General features: G+C 44.3%; 1 protein-coding gene across 2 annotated transcripts in view; it reads left to right on the forward strand.

Annotated features, from left to right (window-relative positions):
* The window catches only part of SV2C (synaptic vesicle glycoprotein 2C), a 134,256-nt gene that overhangs the window by 42,033 nt on the left and 67,480 nt on the right, over nucleotides 1–24,743 (forward strand). For both annotated transcript variants that reach the window (XM_036279819.1, XM_036279820.1), the window contains exon 3: nucleotides 9,182–9,333. In XM_036279819.1, the coding sequence (XP_036135712.1) occupies nucleotides 9,182–9,333 (152 nt within the window). The remainder of the gene's footprint in view (nucleotides 1–9,181; nucleotides 9,334–24,743) is intronic.

Below are 24,743 nucleotides of genomic sequence, written 5' to 3' on the forward strand. Positions count from 1 at the left end.
ACAACTGTAAACCTACTTTTGTCCCACCCTGTATTAGTTTCAGGTGTACAGTGTAGTGATTCAACATTTTTACACCTTACAATGTGATTACCCCACTAATTCTAGTAATTGTCTGTCACCACACAAATTTATCATAATATTATTGATTGTATTTCCCTTTTCCTTCCCCAACTTCTCCCTTCTGGTAAACATCCCTTTGGTCTCTATTTCTATGAGTTTGTTTTGGTTTTGTTTTGTTTGTTCATTTGTTGTTATTTGTAGATTCCACATATAAATGAAACCATAAAGTATTTGTCTTTCTCTGCCTTACTTATTTCACTTAGCATAATATCCTCTCGATCCATCCATGTTGTCACAAATGGCAAGATTTTGTTCTTTTTTGTTGCTGTATAATATTCCAGTGTGTGTGTGTGTCATCTTTATCCATTCATCTATCAGTAGACACTTAGGTTTCTCTCAGCAACTCGACTTCATCTGGATACCCTGTCTCTGAATTGCTGGATGGTCTCAGCCAAGTCTCTGTTTTCTCCAGTTTACCTAAAAAACAGCACTTTAACACCTGCTCTACCCCTGAAACCAGGACCTTTCATGGGTATAGGGAGCCCTGGCCCCAAGATGCTTTCAGTCCAGTCACAGAAGGAAGACACATTAACAGCTCGCCCATTCTCCACCTGCTAAAAGCTAGTCAGTGCCGGAACAGAGATAACAAGGGGCATGAGAGAAAACAATGATGAAACTGTGAATGAAAGACTAATTTCCACGTAAAAGCTGTTTTTATTTTTTAAAGCATATAATATTTAAACCCTTTTAATTCCTATTACTTATGAACTCAGTACATAAGCAGTTGAAGTGTCAATGTATTCCCTTTTTATTTTAACTTTACATCATTGAAAATTAAGCCAAACACTTAGACTTTCATCCTGGAGCCCTTAAACAAGAGATCTTGGTATATCTACTTAGTTAAGCAGCTCCCTCCATTCGCATCTGATCTGGTTTGCAAACTTAGGAAAACTAGATGACCGAGGAAATTAGGTTTTAGAATGTTGGGAATTTTTCTGTTGTGGGCCTTTGGTGCTCAGACCCTCCAATGCTCTGCATGTTCCCCAGGAGCATCACTCTTGCGAGTCTTTCCACTCTAAAGGCTCTCCTAGACCCCTCAGCACTTACAGCCTCGGAGAAGCCATCCTGAGACCAACCTCCCAGTGTCTTAAAAGATACTGGCAGTTAGTTCTCTTTTGTCTTCTTGGTAACACTTATCAATGCCTTAAAATGTTTGCTTTTTATGTGTTTATTTTCCTGCTCTACCAGCATGAGAATTCCAAGAGGGTAGGAACTGACAAGACAAGTGTATCTGCTCTTTTCAGCTTAATTACCCACGATGGGCATGGTTACTGTGAAGGAAGGAGTCAGAGTAGCAGCTCGGATAGTCTGACTGCACAGGCTCATGTGGACTGCTCCTAGGAATGAAATAGATATGAAGTTTACGAATTCCCACTTGATCTGTAAGCAGAAGTGAGAACGTCAAGTGCACAAAAGCCTAACTTGAATCACAAACACAGAGTCATGGCCCCTCAGTCAATTCCCAGACTTGGGCCAATTTACAGATGAAGAACCCCTGGAATAAAGGGGAAACTGGGTCCCCTTGAGGAAGGATCCTGGTACACCACTAAACATTCATACTGTTCGTCTTTCTCCGAGCCTTCCCCAAGGGGTCTACAGCTTTTACCAGGGTAACTGTGCATGAGGGAAAAGAATAATCAGACTTTTCAGGACTTATTTGCTAGGCACTGGCTCTGAACCGACACTAGTTCCCGGAGACCTAACACGTCAGTGTGGTCCACCAGGCAGGGTAGGGACTTATGGAGGCCAGATGATCAATGGGGTTTTAGCTCATGTTCATCTCGAAGTGTTCTCAGTGGGTCCCTGATCCACCTTGGGGTTACTTCCCAGGTCCCGTTCTGTCACAGCTGACGGGATCTTCACATCGGTGCAGCACCTTCCACTGGTTCCACACACCTGGGATCTCAGAGGAGGAAGAGAGTTGCTGGGTCACAGTCTACACCATCCAGTAATGGCACCAGGATCACACAGCTAGGACTTAAGGTGCAGTTAAGTCCTTTGAACTAGCAACTCCGTGAACGATGAAACTGCATCCTATATCCAAGGTTGAGATGCCTTCGTGTTGATTTTACTGATAAACGCCACAGGTTGTTGAAGCATCATTAGCAGTGCTAGGTTATAGTCCTGTTTCTGCATAAAAAGAAGATTGGAAGGAGCTCTGGTTTTAGCCTGAGGACTGTCTGGCTTATGGTTTCATTGCCTCTGTGTGTGCTTTCTGCTTAATGCACCATGCCAAGTCATGAGTATATTTTCTTAGTAACATAAATATGTCCAGCTGTCATATTCTGTGTGACTTTCAATATTTATTCGGTGCCAAGAATAAATTTCCTGCCGGGGACTACAGTGTTTTGCGGGAATGAGGAATAGAGCATTTCCAATTATTCAGCTGCCTCTCACTTTCCTAAGTGAATCTCACTCCAGGGAACAGACACTTCTCTCTCCTCTTTCGTTACAGAAAATTAGAAAGATGGGAGATGGAATTGACACCATTGATTAAATTATTTGCTTCCAGTCACTATTAATTATGGGAATGATAATGCTTCGGATGCTGGGCAATGTCAGAGTTGGGAGCTGCTCACTGAGGGCCTGGCGCTGCGAAGCAATGAAGGTCAGGAGAAACATATGACAGCAACAGAAAGTAAGATGGAATTTCAGTGTGTCTGTCTATCATAAGTGGATGGATAGTACTCCCTCTGCGTACGGAGCGTCACAGATGCATACTTCATAGCTCTTTGCAATATCCATCCATTAGCTAACTATATTAAGTTATAATAACCAAAATGCCTTTGTTTTGTAGAAATGATCACCATTAACTGGAATTCTTCATTTATGTCCACAATGTTTTTTAAATAATTAGGAATGCCAAAATATTATGCCTTCTTTAAATTAGAAAATTGAGGTGCAGATAGATTGACTTCCAAATGTTCAATAGACCCTCACTCAGGTCTTCTGCATTTTAGTCTAATTCTAAACTATAAGGTTTCCCTTCAAAGTAGTCTTTCTCTTAAGATATGTCAACTTCCTTATCATATTGGGAAAATGCAGACCCATTTTAAGATTTTCAAAACTTTAAAAGTGTGTTTTATCAAACACCTACATAGTGCTTGCCCTGTGAGAGGTGCTGTGTCAAGCACTTTATAAACATTGCCTCATTTAAACTCATGGTGACCCTGGGAAGAAGACACTATTCTATCCACTTTATAGATGAGAAAATTGAGGCACAGAGAGGTTAAGTAGCTGTTCAAGGTCACACAGTAAGTGGTGTACTCATACCCAGGCAGTCTGTCTCCAGAGCCCATGCTCAGAACCACCAGGCTGTGCTGTCTCAGAGTCATAGGACACACTGCTCGGATGGATACGTGGCAGCCACTAAACAGATGTTTTGAACAGACCAGTTCAGGAAGATTTCTGATTCAGAGAATCAAAATGGAAAGACCTCTCCCAATATGGAAGATGAGGCAACAGCGTTAATCAAAAAATAATCATAAACCCCAATGTTTCCTTAGGCCTGTGGTGTCCAACAGGCCACAGGTAGCGCCAAGCACTTGAAATGGGACCAAATTAAGATATGCTCTAAGTGCAAATACTTAGCTCTACATTTCAAAACTTAGCAACATACTCATTAATTAATGATTTTTATATTGATCACATGTCAAAATGATAATATATTGGGTTAAATGAATATATGTTAATATTAACTTCACCTGATTTTTTTTGCCATGTTTTAACAACTTTTCTAGAAAATTAAAACATGTATGTGGTTCACATGGTATTTCTATCAGAAAGCAGTGTCTTAGACAATAACTTTTATGAGAACTTCCAGCGTAAGGTTGACCTTTCAGACACTCCCTGCATACACTTGAAGAGAGGTGCTGCTGATCTCAGGAGAGAAGTAACAGCAAAGTTCTTCTGGATCCACAATGTGTAACTGTGAAACATTAGCCATGTGCATGCGCTCTTTAGAACTGACTCTGTGAGCTCCTGGGGGGCAGGAACTTGTGATCGTCAAACCTGTACCACCAGCAGCTGGTGATGTGCCTGGCCCAGAGTTTGGCTGGGGCAGGGGTGGCTGGGAAATGATAGATGGCTGGGGAGGGTGCGTAGAGGAATGGATGAGTAGAAAGGTACAGTCTGGAACAGTCTGCATATTTTTATAATCATTTCTTACAGTTCATCATAATGATCATCTGTGTTCATGGCACCACTTAGGTGTCGTGGGAATGAATGCATTCTCCCAGTTCTCTCAGTAGCTAGATTAATTTTTTTCCAGGCATCATTAGAATCCTGATCTATGACTACATCTCCTACCCCGTGGCACCGGGTCTGCTGCTGTGCGTGGATGGATTTCTGCAAGTTTGGGGGCCCAGGGCACCAAGCTGATGGCAGACAAGGGCTAGGGGTTGGATTGAAGCTATGTTTTGTTAGGAACACAATTTTTACCCAAATTATTTTTTTACATCTCAATATTTTTTAAGTAGTCATTTTCCACCAATTATTCTACTCATAGTTAATAATATTGAAAAATAGCAACTGCCTATATCAAAGAATATTATTCTGTAAACTGTGGCTTCGGAGATCGGAGGATGAAATCTATCCAAACCACCCACCAGCTTAGCACAGCTGCTGGGCCCAGGAGATTCCCATTCTTGATTTGATGAGTGGCTCGGTTACTAGTAAGTGTTCTCCTATTTCTGTCTTGATTACTTGCATTAACCAGGTAGCTTCTAATCAATACAGCAATCTCATTTTCTGTGTGAACCCAGCTAATTCAGAGACCATTAGGTCTGTGTTCTTTCATCTAAGCCTCTGAGCAACCTCCTCTTTGATAGTCTATTTATTTTCATGGAGAGGAAGTCGCTGAAAAGTCCATCTTTGGGATAGCTACTTTTGACTATTTATTTCTGTGTCCAATTTAAAACATAATTAATTGGTTCTGAATTGCTGTGCCACTTGCTTTTGCCTTCCTTTTCTGTTGGTTCTGAGTAAGGATTAAAAGGATATTTTTCATGCATATTATTTGTAATTGGGTTCCTGGCTTCAGTTACACCATTTACTGTTCTTCTTATAAACCCATAATACTAGTCTTAATAAAAGCTGCTATAGTCAGCTCTTTTAAAAATTTTTCTTTATTGATTGTAGAGAGAGAGAGGAAGGGAGAGGGAGCGAGAGATAGAGACATCGATGAGAGAGAACATGGACTGGCCGCCTCCTGCATGCCCCCCACTGGGGATCAGGCCTACACCCTGGGCGTGTGCCCTGACCAGGAATCGACCTCTTGGTGCCTGGGTCGAGGCTCAACCTGCCATGCTAGAGTCAGCTCTTGCTGGCCTTTGCCCTCTGTGCACCTCTGCATGAACATGTGACCTTACAACAGTTATTCAGCTTCCTCCTTGATTATGCTCTCCCACAAAGCCGCGTCTCCCAGGGGAAACGGGCAGCGGAAGACAGAGGTCAAGGACTGCCGGACAGTCACAGGGTGAAATAAGTTGGAATGAAATGACTTTGTTACATGCTCACTGGAGAACACAAGCAGGAGCAGATTACCCCGATCCTTCCTCAGGACGAGAAGTCACCAGATATCCCATAATTTCTCCCCTATAATGTCACACTTTGAGCCATTTTAAGTACAAGTACACTTTTTATCTCTGACAGCCTCCCCTTTTCACTGCAGAAACTTGAACCCCCTCCCCATCTCAACAGCCAGCATAAATCGGTATGACGGGCACAGACCAGCGTAGTCCACCCCTGAGGTGCCATCTGACCCGGAGTGACAGGTGTGGTTGTGAAGTTCGAGGGCCTGCGGACAGTCGGGCTCCCCCCTGCCCCCTGCTCCTCACGGTTGCGCAGACAGGAGCCTTTGGCTTTCGCCTTCAGCTTGCTGGAAAATACGGACTGAACCATGTATGTCACGATCCCAACAGAGGCAAAGTTGTCTGTGAAGCTGATATACCCTTTGCCTTACACAGTCTCCCACTCATGAATTTGTCTTAAATTACTGAGGAAAATAAATGGTTCGTGATACTCACCAGATGCCTAGTACTGAGTCAAACACAGGCCTTTTGAGGGACGGCGTGTCTGGGTGCACGCACTCGCCTAGAGTGGGTGGGAGGGGCTCCCAGGTCATCCCAGGAGTGTGTTGTAATACAGTGTCTTTAGTTTCTTTACATTCCTATAATTAAAGTTGTAAAACCTAAAATTAATATTATTAGGGAATATTCCAACTCTGAAATTCCAGATATCAATGTTCTCTTTCATTTGTGTCAGTTCAGTTATTTTGAGTCTACCTAAATACTCAGAGTGTGGATTTTCAATTGTTTCCTCTGTGCCTCTTATTACCAAGGATGATTAAGATTTGACCCTTCTGACTGCTAATGAAATAGACTGAATATCCAGTCCTGAGAAAAATTCCTTGTTAAGCACCCTGGTCTGTTGCTTCATCTTTGCAAACATAAATGATATACACGATGTATAAGCATTCTGATGGATCGGACACTCTGGTAACAGTTGACTTCACGGCACACTGTAGTGCTTGCTTCTCGCTTACAGGACATCGCACAAGGGACAATGTTTTCCCCCAAACAGATGATCAGCCCACAATAACAAATGTGAATGTTTGGATTGTTTTATAAGTCTCTGAATCTGAAGAACTTTGCAAAGGCTTTAAATATACTCCCTTCCTCACCCTTCAGATTCATTTACCCACGGAGAGTGTAGGAGTGCCCTGCCGTCTGTCTTACAAACACCGAGAGACATCCATGCAAAAATAATCACCTTAAAAAAGAGGCCTTGAGTCAAAACCAGGTGGATTGCTTATAGGCCCTTAAAAGTTGGTATTCTCTTTTGTTGGTGTTCTATTCTCAGTGATTTGTTTAAAACTAACACGCGAGTCTACAGTCTTCCAGTTGCCATTTTAGTCACCTGGAGTACATTTATCTCAGCTCAGAGCGGCCTGGCATATCTTGACATGCAACGGTGTCTTCACGAAGTGTGAGTTATCGCTCTTACATATGAAATGTCCAGAATCCTGGCGAAACATTAATGAGGATGTGAAAAGTCAACAAAAACTGGGACTCTTCTTACGCATTGAGAAGTGAGGCCACAGGTGGGGGACCTGATGCAGAGAAACGGATGCCTCACATCGAGTGGGAAAAAGGAGTAGCATCAAATGATTTATGACACAGACATTTTATTTCCCATTAAAATTGTGTGTTGTAATGAAACCATTTTCAATCTGTTTAAATCTTGGTTGAATTTTTCAATTCAACTCGCGGCCCGTGGTTTGAGGGCCTTGGGAAGCCAGACAGAGGACTGTGTGTGCCCGATGAGGTGCGGCACCGAGGGGCTCTGACAGCGCCACCCACATTTGCTTCTTGTTTGGGGGTCTGGCTGATGGACAGGGACCTGGCCGGCTGCCCCTGGTGTGATGGCACTGACTTGTGCTGCATCTGAAGCCGTGTTAGGTCCTAGAAACGTTAGGTACAACTAGCCCAAGGGAGCAGATCTAGAGGCTTTAAGTTAGTGCTTTTTAAACTCTCTGTATAGCAACTTGTTAAGAAACACACTGGGACTCCACATTTTTATATACATGTGTACACATATACATATGCACACGAAACATAAATATGTTTATAATGGAGACAAAGTTTCCTGAAATGATACTTATCCTTGTTACTTGAGTGGCACTCAAATATCTCTATTTAATTTTTAAAATGCTGCTTGCAGCCTGGACGGTGTGGCTCAGTGGATTGAGCGTCATCCCATGGACTGAGGGGTCCCGGTTCGATTCCCAGTCAGAGCACGTGCCCAGGTTGCAGGCTCAATCCCAGGAGGCAGGCGATCGATGTTTCTATCTCTCTCTCTAAAAAATCAATAAAACATATTTTAAAAATAAATAAATAAAATGCTGCTTACAGCTACTAAATTAATTTTATAGCCCACAGACTAAAAAATACTGGCCTAAGTGGTCTGCCTATCTCCAGCAGTGAACAACTCTCAGTCACTTTAAGCAGGGCACACCCGTGACTGGGTGCCATATTTTGACCTACTAGCTGAGGCAGAGTGACATTACGAATCCTGCAGTTCATTTGTGCACCGTTTCCTGTAGACATGGCCTTTCTCCAGATTGCATTTGCTAAGGTCATTGCCAATACTTCTTTATCATATTAGATGCTCTAAAGAAATCCGTTATTGCTAAATGGATAAACACATTTTACTCCTTGACATCAAATTTACGTGGAAATTATTATCAATTTACCTTGCAAAAATCTGAATATATATATTTTTATCCTCACCTGAGGACATTTTCCCATTTTTTGGTCAGATAGAGTGGGAGGGAGAGAGAGAGAAAAAAACATCGATGTGAAAGAGACACATCGAGTGGCTGCCACCTGCACAACCCAACCAGGGCTGGGGACAAACTGCAACCGAAGTACACACCTCTAGCGGGAACTGAACCCGGGTCTCTCTGGACCGCAAGCTGACGCTCTAACCGCTGAGCCAAACTGGCCAGGGCTCTGAACGTATTTTTTAAACCATAACACTAGGCGTTATGTCTACAACTTACTTACAGTATTCACATCTCTAAAAAATAGCCGTGAGTAAGTATACCTGGAGATAGCCTCCCAGAAGTGTATAAAGCTGTTTCCAAAGTCACACATCTTGGATGGAACATATCATTTTATCTCTTTTTTAAAAATGCATTTATTCAAATATTTACTAGATTGCACCAAATATTGTAATCTTTGACAAATATGTAGAACATTCAACACTGAGCTGGAAGCCCATTGGAATCTGAAGTGAAGATCTGTAAACCACAAGTGGGACACCACTGCCACCTTTTGGTAACCTAGCTTAATTGCAGGTTCAAGATTTTACAGGGATGATAAACCTGTGTTACACACAGAGAGTACAATATTAAAGTTATAAAATAATAGAAAGCATACATTCTCTGCTCTGCTGGAACAGAGAGCGTGCATGTGTTGTTGGAGCTTTGCTTCTGCCCTTTGTATCTCCCATGACTGTGGGGTCCCTGCTTTCATGTATTCTCTGTACCTCTGGGCAGGATTGGAGGAGCCATTCCCATCGTGTTCTCCTACTTTGCGGAAGTGCTGGCCCGAGAGAAGCGGGGTGAGCATCTGAGCTGGCTCTGCATGTTCTGGATGATCGGCGGCATATACGCCTCTGCCATGGCCTGGGCCATCATCCCGCACTACGGTAAGAGGCCGGCCTTGCACAGCCAGGCTGTCACCTAGTTTGAAATAAGCCTCCGTTCCCATCCCTTTTCTCTCTTCTGCATGCTGGTCTGAGAACAACACTGTCATCATCATGTTTCTCCCTTTTGCAATGTCTAGGATTTCCCCGCTGCGGAGATCTGTGTAAGGTAAGGCCACGCCAGTGGGTGTTCAGGAATACTGTCGCGTTTTGCTGTGTTTAGCGCCATCTCTTTCATTTGTTTCCTGTGTGCTATCAACTCCGGGGTCCCCACCCATGTGGATGTAGAGGATGCACAGCATAATCAACGTATAAGACAGCGTGACTTACAGTTGTTCGGGGACTGTCATATACACCACGTGCGCACAGGTGCCTTTGCCGATTCCCTCTGGGCCAGTCCAGAGCCCCACCTGTGTCCGCCCCACCTCTTCTGGCAGCTCAGACCTAGGATGGAAGCAGGAATCCTGTCCTGTTATGGACCCTCAATTTGCAGAACTTAAGAGGTGACTCTACTGTCCTTGCTCCACAGATTCCCCTCCTCAGTACCTCCTAAGTACACTGCTCCTGCCACCTCTGCACGTTGAAGGTTCCCTGTTTCTGAGCAGAACTCTCCCACTCAGAAGCCACAAACTCCCAGTTGCTTCACCCACAAACAATGCAATTCAGGGAGAAGTTAACAGAATCCAAAAATTGAATTTAATATATAAGGAAAGGGGTGGAGAGGTGTTCTGGTCCTGTGTGTGTGTGTGTGTGTGTGTGTGTGCATGCGCACGCGCAAACAGGCTCAGGTTTGCAAACTGTGAACACTGTATAAATTAAACCCATGTGTGCCTCAAAAATTCACTCTTTGTTCTGTCTAAATCTGATCAATCTGAAATTTGATTTCAAAAATTCATTCTTTCGCTCAATTTCTATTTTTCTGCTGTCTTTTTTTTCCCCCTTTAGAACAGAGGAATTTTTCATTGTAAAGCATAGTTCTGTTAGGGAACAGTCGTAAGTGAATTCAACTCCTAGCTAAAATCAAAGACAAGACAGACTTTAGTATTCAGATGCAGTTTTGGCTTACCAGACTGAGTTCCAAAATTCATGTTGTCACGCTCTTACTTTAAATTAACCTAAAATGTTACATGTAAACCAAAATTGTATTTAGCAACAACAAGAACAATACATAAGGAATTGGTTACTTGGCCTGAAGAGAACTTTTCTTTGCCAAACATTTGCGTGTGGGGTGCCAAGCTCAAGGGGTGGGCTTACTTTCTAGACTGTTCCCTTCTGGGCCAGAGATGCCCGCATACAGGCAGTTATCCAGATTCATCATGAGGCTCGCCTTCTGCCACCATGTGAGGAATTCAAGGAGTTTCTCCTCCTTCAACTGGGACCTGAGGACCTCAGCCACCCTCAGAACCTTCCTCTGTAGGGCTGTGTCTGACTCCCGTCCCCTTCAGCTGCTGTAAATGCAAAAGCCACTTCCCTGTCATGTAAGGAGTTGCTTCTTAGGAGCTATGTGTAGGGAGCCCAAAAGGAGAAGCTGAGCCAGGCAGAGTCTGCTGTACCCAGCATTGCTCCCAAAGCCACCGCTAGTCCGTATGCAGCCTATGTGCAAATTTAGTAAGGTGTGTCGTTCGAGTGGACAGAGTTGCAGCCCCACTGGCCATTTCTGCCAGGTACTTGCACAGGGCACCACCTGGCAGCTGACTCCTTCTGAAGCCAGTTCGTTCTGTGTCTCCGCCTCTGATGACAGCGCAGCTCCTTGACTCTGGCCACACATCCTCTGGAGCAGTCTGCTCCTGGGGTATTGCAGTCTCCCCCCGCACCCCCCTTCCATCATATCTCAGGGCTTCTCCTGCTGGCCTTCCTAAACGCATAGCTCAGATTGGCTTCTGCAGCCTGCATTCTTCCACCAGGCCTCCACATGGTTGTTCTTTTGTTTTGTTTTGTTTTGTTTTGTTTTATGCTCGTTAGGCCTTCATTCCTCAGGCCCCTGCCTTTTACATATCTCTGCCTGTGGACCGTGGAGGAAGGGAGGGGGGCTCCAGATTTTGTCTCTAGCCTTGCCAAGAGACAAAACGTCAGTGGTGAAGCCACAAAAATTTAGCAAGATCTCCACCCTTATTTTTTTCCAAGCACACATATGATATTCTTGATTATAGCAAACAGGGCTGCCTCATCCATACATACCTGGAAAGAGGGGAGCTTGTGAATCATACATGATGCATGAAAAGTGACAAAAACAATCACAGTATAACACATTCAATGATCTGAGGCTGCCATTAATTTCTATGTGAAGGAACCTTGAGAAATAATGACCTAGTTGAGAAATCAGTAGAATATTAAAACCTTATGCCCCTGCTTTATTGAAGGCTTTGTATGGCCGGAAGTGTGGCAAAGCCAGCACATTGTTGGATCAATCCTGTATGTATATTAGAATCAACAGGGGGCATTTATTTTTCTTTTTTATTTATTTATTTTTTTTATCCTCACCCGAGGACATTTTTCCATTTTTTGTTCAGGTAGAGTGGGAGGGAGAGAGAGGAACAGAGAGAGAGAGAGAGAAACATCGACGTGAAGGGACACATCAAGTAGCTGCCACCCGCACGACCAACCAGGGCCGGGGACAAACTGCAACCGAGGTACATGCCCTTAGCGGGAACTGAACCCGGGTCTCTCCAGACCGCAGGCCGACGTTCTAACCGCTGAGCCAAACCAGCCAGGGCTGCATTTTTTTTTTCTAAACATCCATGCTGATTTCATTGTTAATACTCTTACACCATGAAGAGTTGTTTGTTTTTAATTATTTAAGTCTAAGTTTTAAAATCCTGTGCTGAGGCTTCTGGGGGTTGGCGCTATTTTGTAACGTGATGGGGGTGAGGTTTCAGAGATTCATTTATAAAAACTCATTTAGGTGTGTGCGTAAGATTTGTGTGCATCACTGTATGGATGTTACACTTTTTCATGAACACTATTTTAGTGGTGAAGCTACGATTTTTTTTTTCTGAATATACTTTTTAAAAATTAAAAGCATTTTGAATTATAGTTGACATTCAATAGTATATTAGTTTCAGGTGTACAGCCTAGTGGTTAGTTTCCCTCGATAAGTTTAGTACCCACCTGGCACCATACATAGTTATTACGATATTATTGCCTATTTTCCCTATGTTGTACTTTACATCCCTGTGACTCTCTGTAACTACCAACTTGTATTGCTTAATCCCTTCACCTTTGTTAATCAGCCCTCCCACCCCGCTCCTATCTGGCAACCTTCAGTTTGTCCTGTGTATCTATCAGTTTGTTCCTGTTTTTTCATAAACACTTTGTAATAAATATTTACCACTTCCATCACCCCATGAAAACACCCACGCTCCCTACACCAGATGAATTGAGTCAGATTCTCTGAGCTGGGGATCGTTTTTGAGGCCCCCGGTGGTTCTCCTGTACCGCCTGGTTCGAGAGTCTTCAGCTCCCTGCCTTTCCAGCGGGTGATCGCAGAAGCCCCTGGTCTTCCTCGTGTGCGTGCAGGGAGGGTGTGCGAGGGGCAAAGAGAAGAGCAGCCTGACCTGCCGGGTCGACCTGTGCAATCGGTGTTGGAGTCTCAGCACTGTTGGTTTCATCCAGGCTCAAGGGCTTTTCCGCTCATCAGGTTTAGAATCATAGTTTGATATTCAGATATCTCTTTTCCTCCATGACACATCTTTTTACTTTACTTAAAATAGACAAGGGAGTAAAAGTCCTTCCACTTGCCCTGCAACCTTTGAGAGAATAAAAAGCTTTCGATTTTCCTCTGAAATTCTGCAGTGTGTCAATGATGCCACGGCCCATAGAAGCAAGAGCAGACGGCCCTGCCCCTTCATCCTCTCACTCGGGGGACCTCTGAGTGCCATCACCTATACAGCATTGAGCTTTCATCCAGCAGGGAAGGAATTCGCCGCATAATAAAATGACTGAGAGTCGGGTCCTGGCCCCTCTCATGTCGGTAATAGGATTTGCTCTGGAGGGAAGAAATCAATAATTGGCATCCACATGGCAAGTATTTCAAGTGACAAATGACACACATGGTCCAGAGGGACAAATGTGCTCTTGTGTTTCTGGGTGTCGCCTTCTGCCTTTGTGACTGAGTGGTCAGTGTACCAAGCCTTGAGCCTGATGCCTTGAGACTTTAATTCTGGCTCCAGACAAGCTTCTGATGCAAAGCAGACCTTGAGCTGATCACTAAAGATGCTGGAAGGAAATCTGGAAGGATTCTTTTGAAGTCAGACACAACGCAGAAAGGGCCGGTGACTTAAAACATAAGTTCCTGGTGGACAGTGGGATCCACCTGGCCTTCTGAGGCTGAGTTTCTGTACCAGCATCAGATAATGATGGCACTTTACCTTCATGTCACCGCTCTCGGGGCTGAAAGTTTCTCTGGACACAGAGGGCTGCCAATATCTGAAGGTTCCCAACATAAAGCTACCTTGCCTGCTCTGACAAGACCTGCAGAGGTAGTGTGCTTGGGTGTCATCATGCCACATCCTTGTGACTAGCTGCATCCATTCAGGAGCTCCTGGGCTGTCTCTCCCCTGTGGGAAAGAGCAGTCCCCATAAAGCAAGGAAGAGTGGGAGAACAGCCAACCGGAGAAATCAGGTGTTTAAATGTGGCTCTTCTCAAGCCCGTGACGTCTGACCCACAGTGGGGACCGGCCATCAGTTCCCAAAAGAGCAAGCACTGTGCAAGAACAGAGAGCTGGTCATTCAGCCTTGCGCCCTCCCCCTCGTCCCCTAGTAATCAGGACACAGCATTAATTGGAAGTCCCAGTGCCTTTAGGGGAAATAGGGCAGGGCACTGAATCCAGGCACTTCCCCTCCTTGGCCAAGAGCCTGAGTTCAGGCCCAGGCTTCGGCGTTGCAGCGGATGGCAGTGCTGTCTGCTCCATTAAACCCTCTGTCGTCATTTTCTCTTTTCATTGCATGTGCACATCAGATGAGGAATCGTCCCCTGCCGGGATGCAGACAGTGTGCAGCAAAGACATTCCATTAGCTAAGTGGGAAGGTTCTCAGTTCAGCAGGAAATGCCGCAGCTCTTACAGCCCACAGCACCCTGACTGCACTCAGTCCTGGAGCAGCCCTAAGGCTTCCGTCTGGCCCACCCTTCACTGCAGACCTCACAGGGCCAAACTGGGGGCACCCACAGAGCCAGAGCTCAACCCAGTCCTCCCTCCAGCCACAGTTAGATGTCTGGGCTTAAAAATACACATATTCCCACTCTGGCTGGTATGACTCAGTTGTTTGGAGCACCATCCTGTACACTGAAAGGTTGTGGGTTCAATTCCTGGTCAAGGCACATGCCCAGGTTGCAGGTTCGATCCCCAGTTGGTCAGGGCATGTATGGGAGGTAACCAATCTCTCTCTCTCTCCCCCCGCTCCCTCCCTTTCTCCCCCTCTCCTTTTTCTTTCTCTAAAATCAATAAATACTTTTTTTTTAAATCATGTATTCCAGAGGTTATCCAATGACCAGGATGTCTTTGCTTTTTTTAGTTACAAGATGTGTGAAACTAATACATTCCTTCTCCCTAATGGTGAAAGTGGGACAAAGGGAGGAGGGGGGAGTCAAATAGCTATCTGGCTAAAGAAGGAAACAGGAAAGGCTATGTATGCTATGTTCACAAGAAGGAAGGCCCTGTGGACAAGGGAAAGAGCAAGAAAGTCCCAAACAAGATGAACCCCAAGAGGCCCACACCAAGACACATCATCATCAGAATGCAGAAGGTTAAAGACAAAGAGAGAATCTTAAAAGCAGCAAGAGAAAAGCAGTTAGTTACCTACAATGGAGCTCCCATAAGACTGTCAGCCAATTTCTCAAAAGAAACTTTGCAGGCCAGGAGGGAGTGGCAAAAAATATTTAAAGTGATGAAAAGCAAAGACCTACAACCAAGATTACTCTGTCCTGCAAAGCTATCATTTAGAATCCATGGCCATACAGTCGTCCCTCGCCACTTCTCGCTTCAACTTTCGCGGCTTCACTCTATCGCAGTTTTTTCAGTATAGTATTTGAAAAAACCATGATAGAGTTAAGCCGCGAAAGTTGAAGTGAGAAGTGGCAAGGGACAAATGTATATAAATAAAGAATCCTACTTTGCAGAAATTTATTTATTGTGGTAGAGTCTGGAACTGATTAACCGCGATAAACAAGGGCCGACTGTATAAAGAGTTTTCCAGACAAGAAAAAGCTAGAGTTCATCACCATCAAACCAATATTATATGAAATGTTGATGGGTCATCATGAAGAAGAAGATAAAAAAATATGAACAATAAAATGATAATAAATACATATCTATCAACAATTGAATCTACAAATAAAATGAGCAAGCAGAACAGAAACAGACTCATAGATACAGAGAACTTTTTGTTGGTTGCCAGATGGGAGGGGAGTTGGGTGAAAAAGATGAAGGGATTAGGAAGTTCAAATTGGTTGTTAGAATGATGAACCTCCAAGGAAAGGGGGGAGGTGGAGTGGGAAGAGAGAAACCAAAGAACTTCTATGCATATATGTGTAGTCAGTGGACACAGACAATAGTGTGGGGAAGGCAGGAGGGGGGTGGGATTGGGGAGGAGGAGGTCAAGGGGGAAAAAAGAGGGACAGCTGTAATACATTCAACAATAAAGATGAGTTAAAGAGCAGGCAGTGAGGGCTGGTTTCGAGTCGCAGCCCCGCTGCTTCTAGGCGTGTGACTTTGTCAAGCTTTCCCATCTCCCCACTCCTGTTTCCCAGTCAGCACTGTGGTGGGGATCAATGATCACATTAGAACACCCAGTGCATACTTAGTGCTCAAAAATGGTAGCTATTATTGCTGTCAGGTTCATATCCTACATTGGACACCCAGACCCTGTCAGTACAGCCCAATGAGAGCCTAGAGCTCCAAGAAAGAGGGAGAATGAGCTGAAATGTGAGAAATGTGTAAACCTTGCCTGGAGGGTGAGAAGATCAGAGGAGTCAGAGGAAAGACAAAATAGAATAAAAGTTGATAATGAGAGAGAATCAAGGAAAAAAACACTGTAAGACCCTGATTACCTGGAACCCACCAAGTCAGAATCTTTAATTCATTTATTTGTTTGATGAATTGATATTCAAAGGGCACATCCTACATAAAGACCCATCTTAAAGGCCATAGTGCCTGCCCCAGGTAGAAAGAACAAGAGCCTGGCACCCTTAACCCGCTGGTGTATGTCACCCGCCAACCCTGCAGGCTACATGGACAGCGCCAGCGGAGCCAAGCTCTGTCTCAGCAGCAACGTGGTCTGAATTCTGGACACAGGCAGTCAGCAGAGCGGTTAACGGCATGGACTTAGATGGAAGACAGGCCCGGGTTCCAAGCCAGCTCCACCATTCTCTAGCTTTCTCACCTTTAGGACAGTTACTCTCTAGTCCCCAGTTTTCTCATCTATAGAATGGACATAATACAGGGTTGCTATATGAAAGGACTATATACAAAAACTAGTGACTTAGCCAATACCTGACACAAAGGTGCAGTACGTGTAGTCTTTTCTTTCCACAAATGGGGCTGAAATTGAGGTGAGGGGAGGAGGAAGGAACTGGAATATTGGAAAGACTTTAATCACGCTTGGCCAGTGTGACTCAGTGGATTGAGCATCGTCCCAAGGACTGAGAGGCCCTGGTTAATTCCTGGTCAGGGCACATGCCTACATTGCCAGCTTGATCCCCAGTAGGGGGTGTGCAGGAGGCAGCAATAGATGTTGATGTCTCTTTATCATCAATGTTTAGTTCTCTCTCCCTCTCCCTTCCTCTCTTCCTCTTTTTTTTTTCTAAAAAAAAAAAAAAATCAAGAAAAACATATTTTTTTTAAAAAAAGAGTTTATTCACTTTTCTTAAACATGCTTTCTCTACTGTTTGAGTATCATTTGAAGGTTGTAGAGATGGATGAAAAGAGAAAGGTACAAGACCAGAACGTGTAAGGCATGCCAAAGTAGTCTGCACCCACTGCAGGGTGACGGAGGAAGCCAAAATGAGAGCTGGGGTCCCACTCACCAGCCCAGCTAGGACAGGCAGGTTCCAGGTGGCCCTGAGCCCTCCTGCCCAGCATTGCCATATTTGACTGAATGTCACAGACCTGAAGATTTTCGTGCACCAGTGTTTCAGTAAGACATTGCAAGAGGAGTCAATTTGGTGCATCAGTGTACACTGGTGTGATTTCTTAATTTGCCCATTTTAGGATCAATCTGATCTTTCATTTCAACACAATGACCCTTGGGCTCAGATTTCCTTTACTCTATGATTCAATTTTCCCCATGCAGTAATAAGATATAACAGCCACAAGAAAAACAATAATAATAGGTCTTTAAGGGCTCAAGAAATGGACATGGGGTCAAACAGGCATTACTATGGTATAAGTATATGGCCATTTCTTTCTGCGACTATGTTGTATTGTTCGTGGCACCCGGAAGCAGTGTTCTGGAAGTCTCTCACTCTTAAACACAGCCACAAGCCAGGTGTGCCATCCCCAGCCCTCCTGTCTCTGTCCTCATCCTAAGTGTGTCACCTGCGAAAATATGTTTATCAGCTAGGGTGCAGAGACCCCCCCCCCTTCCTCCCTCCCAAAAGACATATTTACTTCTTGAGAGATCAAGAATTCTACATAGTTTCGGGAAGTACTTTTCAACATTCTCACACTGACCTTTGAGGTGTGAATAGTGAACTCAGAGGAACTGCCTCCTCTATTGTGCATTAAGCCAGTTACCGTAGGGCGTAGGTCTTCACTGCTCCAGGCACGCTCTCGGGAAAGGAAGGGGTGTTGGTCTTTTTTGAGAACCTTGTGTGTCCCAGACAATGCACCTGCACATTGCCTTAGGCATGTGATCTTAAAATGGAGAAATAATCTTTCAAGATATGACAGTTTTTCTGCTCACGTGTTGATGTAAAGGAACTGTAGGCTGCTATGCTTCGGACAGTGTGGGCCACACTGCAGAGCTCGGGCGGTGACCCGGCACCCTCAGGTGGTCCGGTGAACCCTACAGGCCACCTTTCAGAAGAATGCTGTTTTTTTTAATCCTCACCCGAGGACACTTTTTCATTCTTTGTTCAGATAGAGCAGGAGGGAGAGAGAGAGAGAAACATCGATGTGAAGGGACACATCAAGTGGCTGCCACCCGCACGACCAACCAGGGCCGGGGACAAACTGCAACCGAGGTACGTGCCCTTAGCAGGAACCGAACCCGGGTCTCTCCGGACCGCAGGCCAACGCTCTAACTACTGAGCCAAACCGGCCAGGGCCAGAAGAATGTTTTTAAATGCAGAGAATTAATAAATAGGATTATAAGTTAAACCAATCGTTTCAAAATATATTGTTATATTAAGTAACAACATCTAGTAACAACATCTATGGTAGTCTAGTAGCCACCATAGTTTTGAAGTAGATATGAACTTAGAAGTGAGAAATTAACTAATACTTTTTTCCATCACCATTTATCCCCTGTGTCTTCTTCCACCTCCCCACCCCAGCCATGCTGCCCATGTTCATGAGTTCTCTTTCTTTTCTTATTTTGCTCATTCCCCCCACCAAACTCCCCCAACCCCCCCAAAGCTCTCTGCCTCCTCTCTATGAGTCGGTTTCTATTTTGAAGCAGATATGAGCATAGAAGTGAGAAATTAACTAATAGTGTTTTTAATCCTAGAAAACCACTAGACTCCAGATTCTTCTCAGAATCCCACATTCCATTACTCCACCATCCGTATGACTCAATATAAAATAAAAAAACAAATTAACACATATAAATAAGATATACTTTTTTTTTTTTTTTTTTTTTGGTACATGCCCCTAGTGGGAACCGAACCCGGGACTCTCTGGTCTGCAGGCCAACGCTCCAACCGCTGAGCCAAACCAGCCAGGGCTAAGTTTTTTGATGTAACATAAAAAAAGCCTGAATGGAGGCAGTCCAGGGTTGCGATGGTAGCTTTACAGTCATCATTAAAGTCCCCAGTTCCTTTTATCTCACGATTCTTCCGTTCTTAGCTCATTCCAGTCAGTGGGTTCACATTCTAGGCAGCTCAAAGCAGGAAGGAAGTATGAGGGTATGTCTGTGCCCCCATGAAGAACCTTCCTGAAAGTCCCACGCAAATCCACTTAAGTTTCATTGGCCAAAACGCGAACACATGTCCATACCTAGCTGCAAGGGAATCTTGGAAACATATAGTAGTCTTCTGTTCCAAGCAGGAAAGAGAATCAAGTCAGGACAAAATGGATATTGGGAGACAACTAGCCACAACTGCTGCACCATTTCATTTTTCCTGTGGAAAGTCTATTAGGAATATTTACATAGTTTATCATCTAAAGTGTAAGTATGGCCCTTCTGTATTAGTTAGTTTTGGGATATAAGTAACAGAAAACAACTCTGGCTAACTTAATCAGAACATGGATTTATTAGAAGGCCATTGAGTAGCTCACAGAATGGTCAGGAAGACTGGAGAACAGACTTAGACAATGGCAGGAGCCACGAGAATCCTTCCTTCGATGGCTGTGTTGGCCCATCAGCAAACTCAAAATTTCAGCACCGAAACCCCCCAAAAAACACAGTCTAAGAAAGATTAGCTCAAATCACACAGCTTCAGTTTCCAGTCCACCTAGGAGCTTTGGTGGTATCTGATTGTTCTTCAAAGGTCTTGAAGAGAGTTGTTTTCCATGCTGGGTGCAGTCCTTAGGACACCACCTGCTATTGGTAAACAGTCATTACTAATGCCTGGCAGCCAAGGGCTCTATCCCGGTGTTCTCATTCAGATAAAGTGCTTAACCCACTGATGTGTGCCAGAGAGGAGAATCTGGGTCCATATGAAGGTGGGTATAGTTTGACCTAGTGTGGCCTTTACTTGATGGTTTTAGAAAATGTAGGTACAAGGCTCTAGAAAGTCCTAGCTGTTGTGAATCCTCTGCAGCATTTCAGTTGACAGATGTCCCCAGTTCTCAAATCACAGTTGACTAGACCCTTGGGTCCTCCCCAAGGCAATGTGAATCCCAACCCGACTGGCAGACTAGGTCTTGCATGAATCCTAGAGAACTTGAACTCTAGTAGAGATAGTAGGCACCTATAGCTACAATAAATAAAGCCAGAAACGGTGGTTTTATTTACTACGGACATAGGTGCCTACTATGAGGGCTGTTGACATTAGGGCTTGCCTTGAAGACAGATAGTGAATACATTCTATAATGTAAAAATTGGTTTGAAAAATTAATGGCAATACCAAAAGCCGATGAGAATGCAGAGAAATTGCATGTCTCAAGTTGCTGGTGGAAACACAAAGTAGTGCAGATACTGTGGAAAGGAGCTTGGCAGTTTCTTTTAAAAAGCCGAACACGCCTACGTATGGCCCACAATTGCACTCTTGATTTATCCCAGAGAAATGAAAAGTCATGTCCACACAAAAATGTCTTTATGATTGTTCATCACACCTTTATTTGTAATAGCCCCAAATTGGGAACAACCAAAATGTCCTACAATACCATGGAATGCTACTCAGAAATAAAAGGAAGTGGACAATTGATTACAAGAGTTTGTCTAGACCTCAAGGGCATTTTGCTGAGCGAACAAGCCAGTCTCAAAAGGTATACTTACATTAACATTCTGGAAATGACAGCTATCAGAAGGAGGAACAATGAATGGTTGGCAGAGGTCAGAGGTGATGATAAGAAGGGGAGCGGGTATTGCCCTGGCCCATCAGCAAACTTTGGCTCAGCAGTTAGAGCATCAGCCTGCAGTCCAGAGAGACCCGGGTTCGGTTCCCGCTAAGGGCACGTACCTCGGTTGCACTTTGTCCCCGGCCCTGGTTGGGTCCTGGGGGTGGTAACCACTCAATGTGTCCCTTTCACGTCAATGTCTCTCTCTCTCTCTCTCTCTCTCTCTCTCTCTCTCTCTCTCTTTCTCTCTCTCTCTCCCCCTCCCTCCCTTCCTCCCACTCTATCTGGTCAAAAAATGGGAAAATGTCCCCGGGTGGGGATAAAAAAAAGAAGAAGAAGGGGGGCAGGTATGACCAAATGGGTAGCCCTTGGGAGAGAGAATAGTCTCTTCATTGCAGAGGTGGTTCCATAAATCCACCAACATGATAAAATGGCATAGAACCAAGTGCATGCATTGTACCAACATCAGTTTCCTACTGTTGATACTGTACTACAATTAGGTAAGATCTAACAGTTTCTAACCATTGAAGGAAACTGTGTGAAGGGTTCATGGGATCTTTCTGTACTATCTTTGCAACTTTCTGTGATTCCAGAACTATTTCAAAATTAAAAATAGGGAGAAAATGACCAATTCCTTTCTTTTTTGAAGGACATTTTTACATATAGCATTATTTTTACTCTAATAATCTTGGGAGCAAAAGCAGCAGCAAGTGGCATTCCCGTTTTCCAAACGGAGAGCCTGTTGCAAGGAAAGTTTGTCATTTCCCAAAGTAACACAGAAAACGGAAGATTGGAAATTACAGCCAGTCTGCAGATTCTCATTTCTTCAAAATGTTCTCCAGACATGACGAAGCTCAGAAACTTCCTCAAAGGGCAACACAGAAGGTTATTGGAGCCATTTGAATGATCTGTATAGTGTGTTCTTGTCTCGTAAGAGACAGATTTTTACATCACACACCTTATAACCCCCAACTTCATAAATCTTCATCTGACATTTGTGTTTCCTTCAAAGGCTACGTTAGGTTCTCTCTGCCCTTCCCCACACTGGCATTGCCCAGCCCACTCTCCGGCATTAGAACGCAGAGAAGGTCAGTGCTGCCTGGCTTCTAGCTCGGAACTCACACCCCCATCCGTATTGGTCAGCTTGGCTTGCCATAAATTCCACCAGCTGGATGGCTGACACAACAGAAATGTATTCCTCACAGTTCTCAAGGCTGGGAAGTCCAAGGTCGAGTTGCCAGTTGAGTTGGTTTCTGGCTAAGGGCTCTCTTCCTGGCCATCTTCTTGCTGGGTCCTCCCATGACAGAGGGGGGGAGAAAGACGCAGAGGGGTAGAGAAGGGACCACTTCCTGTTCTTATATATGATTAGGGGCCACCCTTCTGACCTCGGTTAACCTTAATTACTTCCTAAGGACCCTGTCTGCAGATACAGCCACACTGGGGTTACGGCTTCAAGTACGAACTTTGGGAAGATACAGTTCAGGCCATAGCACCACCCCTCGTGATCTTAGCAAACAGAGGGCCCTTCAGTCATCAGAAGCCCCCCCACACACACCTCACTGTTGGAAGGTATTGGAAGTTACAATTTTTTCTGTTTTTTCTTGTTAGATAATCTACTGCAAACCTAACTCTGAAACACTGATATTTTTTCTCTCTTAAATAAGGTCTAACGATACCCTTAGGGTTCCATAAGAACGCATCTCATTTCTCTGATCACTTCTGTATTCTGAACTAGACAAAATGCACATCTGTGTGTTTCTTTGAAAAGAACTATTCGGAAAATACCCGTGCTGGGCTGAATTCATCATTAACCTAATTAGATCCTTTATCCAAGCCTTACAATGAACACCATTACCAAGTCTTGATAACGAACTGTGGTGCTTCTAAATTAACATTCACCTGAAGGGACATAAAAATTGTCATCCTCTAAAGTGTTCCTTGTTTGAGCATATGATTATTCACCAGATTTCCCTCCATAAAACTGAACCGTCTCAGAGCAAGAGACATTTACAGTTTTGTGGAAAGGTAGGTAGAGGACACTGCCCTCATACCTTAGATACATGCTATAGTATCTGGGGATCATTTTTCTTTTATATGCATAGCGGGGTCCCCCGAAGCCCTACTCTCTTCACTTGCCCCTATTGTTAATGTGAAAGGTTGTAGATCGGCCCATCTGTTTTTTATAAGTGCAATATTCTTTTATTTGTAAGGAGTAAGCCCATATACCCTACCAGCAGAGGCGTAAGTGCCAGATGACCTGGAAGTCCCTATTCTTTTATGGGCATATTTTGTGCAGCTGTCTCTGTCAAAACTGAGCTTAGATTTGCTCTGTTGCTTTTAGAGTGTCTCAAGGCAATCCCAGTTAAACACCCAGGGTGACATCACAGCAAATGTGGCCATTCGGCACAACTGGACCACACTGAAGATGTCTGCGTGACTGTTCCATAAGGTACATCACTGATGCCTAGCTTAGAGCCTTGGAAGAACCGATTGTTAAAGGGACCGAGTTTGAGTTTGAAAGCATGATGAGGGGAATCTAAATATGCAGCTAAGTAATTCCTAAAGGAATCCTTCTCCAGGTTGGAAGGTGCTTCTTCTTCAGGAAGTGCCTAATATTTTCGTGAAGTTGGAGTATGTTTCCACAGAGGACACGTTGGATTGCACTGTCCGCTTGTTCCTCAGTCTCATGCTTAACCCCCAGTGATCTCTTCAGCCTGGAATGTCCAAGACAAACAGCACTTGTGATACTTGGACAGGACACGTGCAAAGAGGATGGAAACGGGGAGCCTGGGAGCTCTGTGGGCGATGGCGGTGCTCAGACTCTACATCTGGTAACAGCAGAGTCGGTGAAATATGACCGAAGAAAACTATGTGGGCTGGAGCAGGGTGGGATGCTTCCTGTAGACATTAATCCAATGAACTCTCCTTCTAGAAAGATAATGCCCTTGCTGGTTGTTTACTCCAGTGTCAGCAGAGAGAGGAGCTGTTTCCACCATTTGCATATTTTTTGTCCAGTCTTCTCAACAATTCGAAGCATATCTTAATGAGATGACCAGCAAGGGTTAGGAAATAGGTTGAGGGTCATGGAACCAATATATTTTTTGTATGTAAATCTAAATTATCCTACAAAGAAATGGATCTAGGACTTTGCACCCATTACTGCTAAAAAACAAAGCAAAACAAAAACTGAGCCTAAACCTTTATTTAAATTACTTGATCAGATGTAACACTGCACTTTGGATATGGTGAATATTTGGGGGGCATCTACTCTGTCTGGCCTCATCCTGGAACCAGAGATGCTCCTAGGCTAAGGTGAGGGAACAGAAACATCCTGTCTTGGGTGACAATGAAGAGCCCCGAGTCTAGGCTTTGCTTTTCATCATCCCTGTTTAAACATACGGCTTCAAAGTGCCCCTTTCTCAGGTACTGTGATGGATTTGGGAGTTCAGCCTTGCTGGGCTACTGGGAACTCCGCTGTGTTCTTTAACCTAGAACTAGGGTTATGTTTTAGATGGAGGGAACAGGAACACATCAACCTAACATGGGTTAGGTGGAAGGTCGGGAGGACTGGGGCAAAGGGAAGAGGAGCTGTGAGAAGTCAAAGAGTCTTGGTTTCATGTGACGTAAGAGTTTAAGACTGAGATGGCCGACTTCGTTATCTTAGTGGCCAAGCTGGTGATGTCAATGAGTGAAGCTGGCAAGAAAGGGAACAGAAGCCAGTGAGAGAGCCCATGTCTCTCTGGTAGGGACCGGCTA

The sequence above is a fragment of the Molossus molossus genome, unplaced genomic scaffold (assembly GCF_014108415.1).
Source record: "Molossus molossus isolate mMolMol1 unplaced genomic scaffold, mMolMol1.p scaffold_m16_p_3, whole genome shotgun sequence".
Taxonomy (NCBI): Eukaryota; Metazoa; Chordata; class Mammalia; order Chiroptera; family Molossidae; genus Molossus; species Molossus molossus.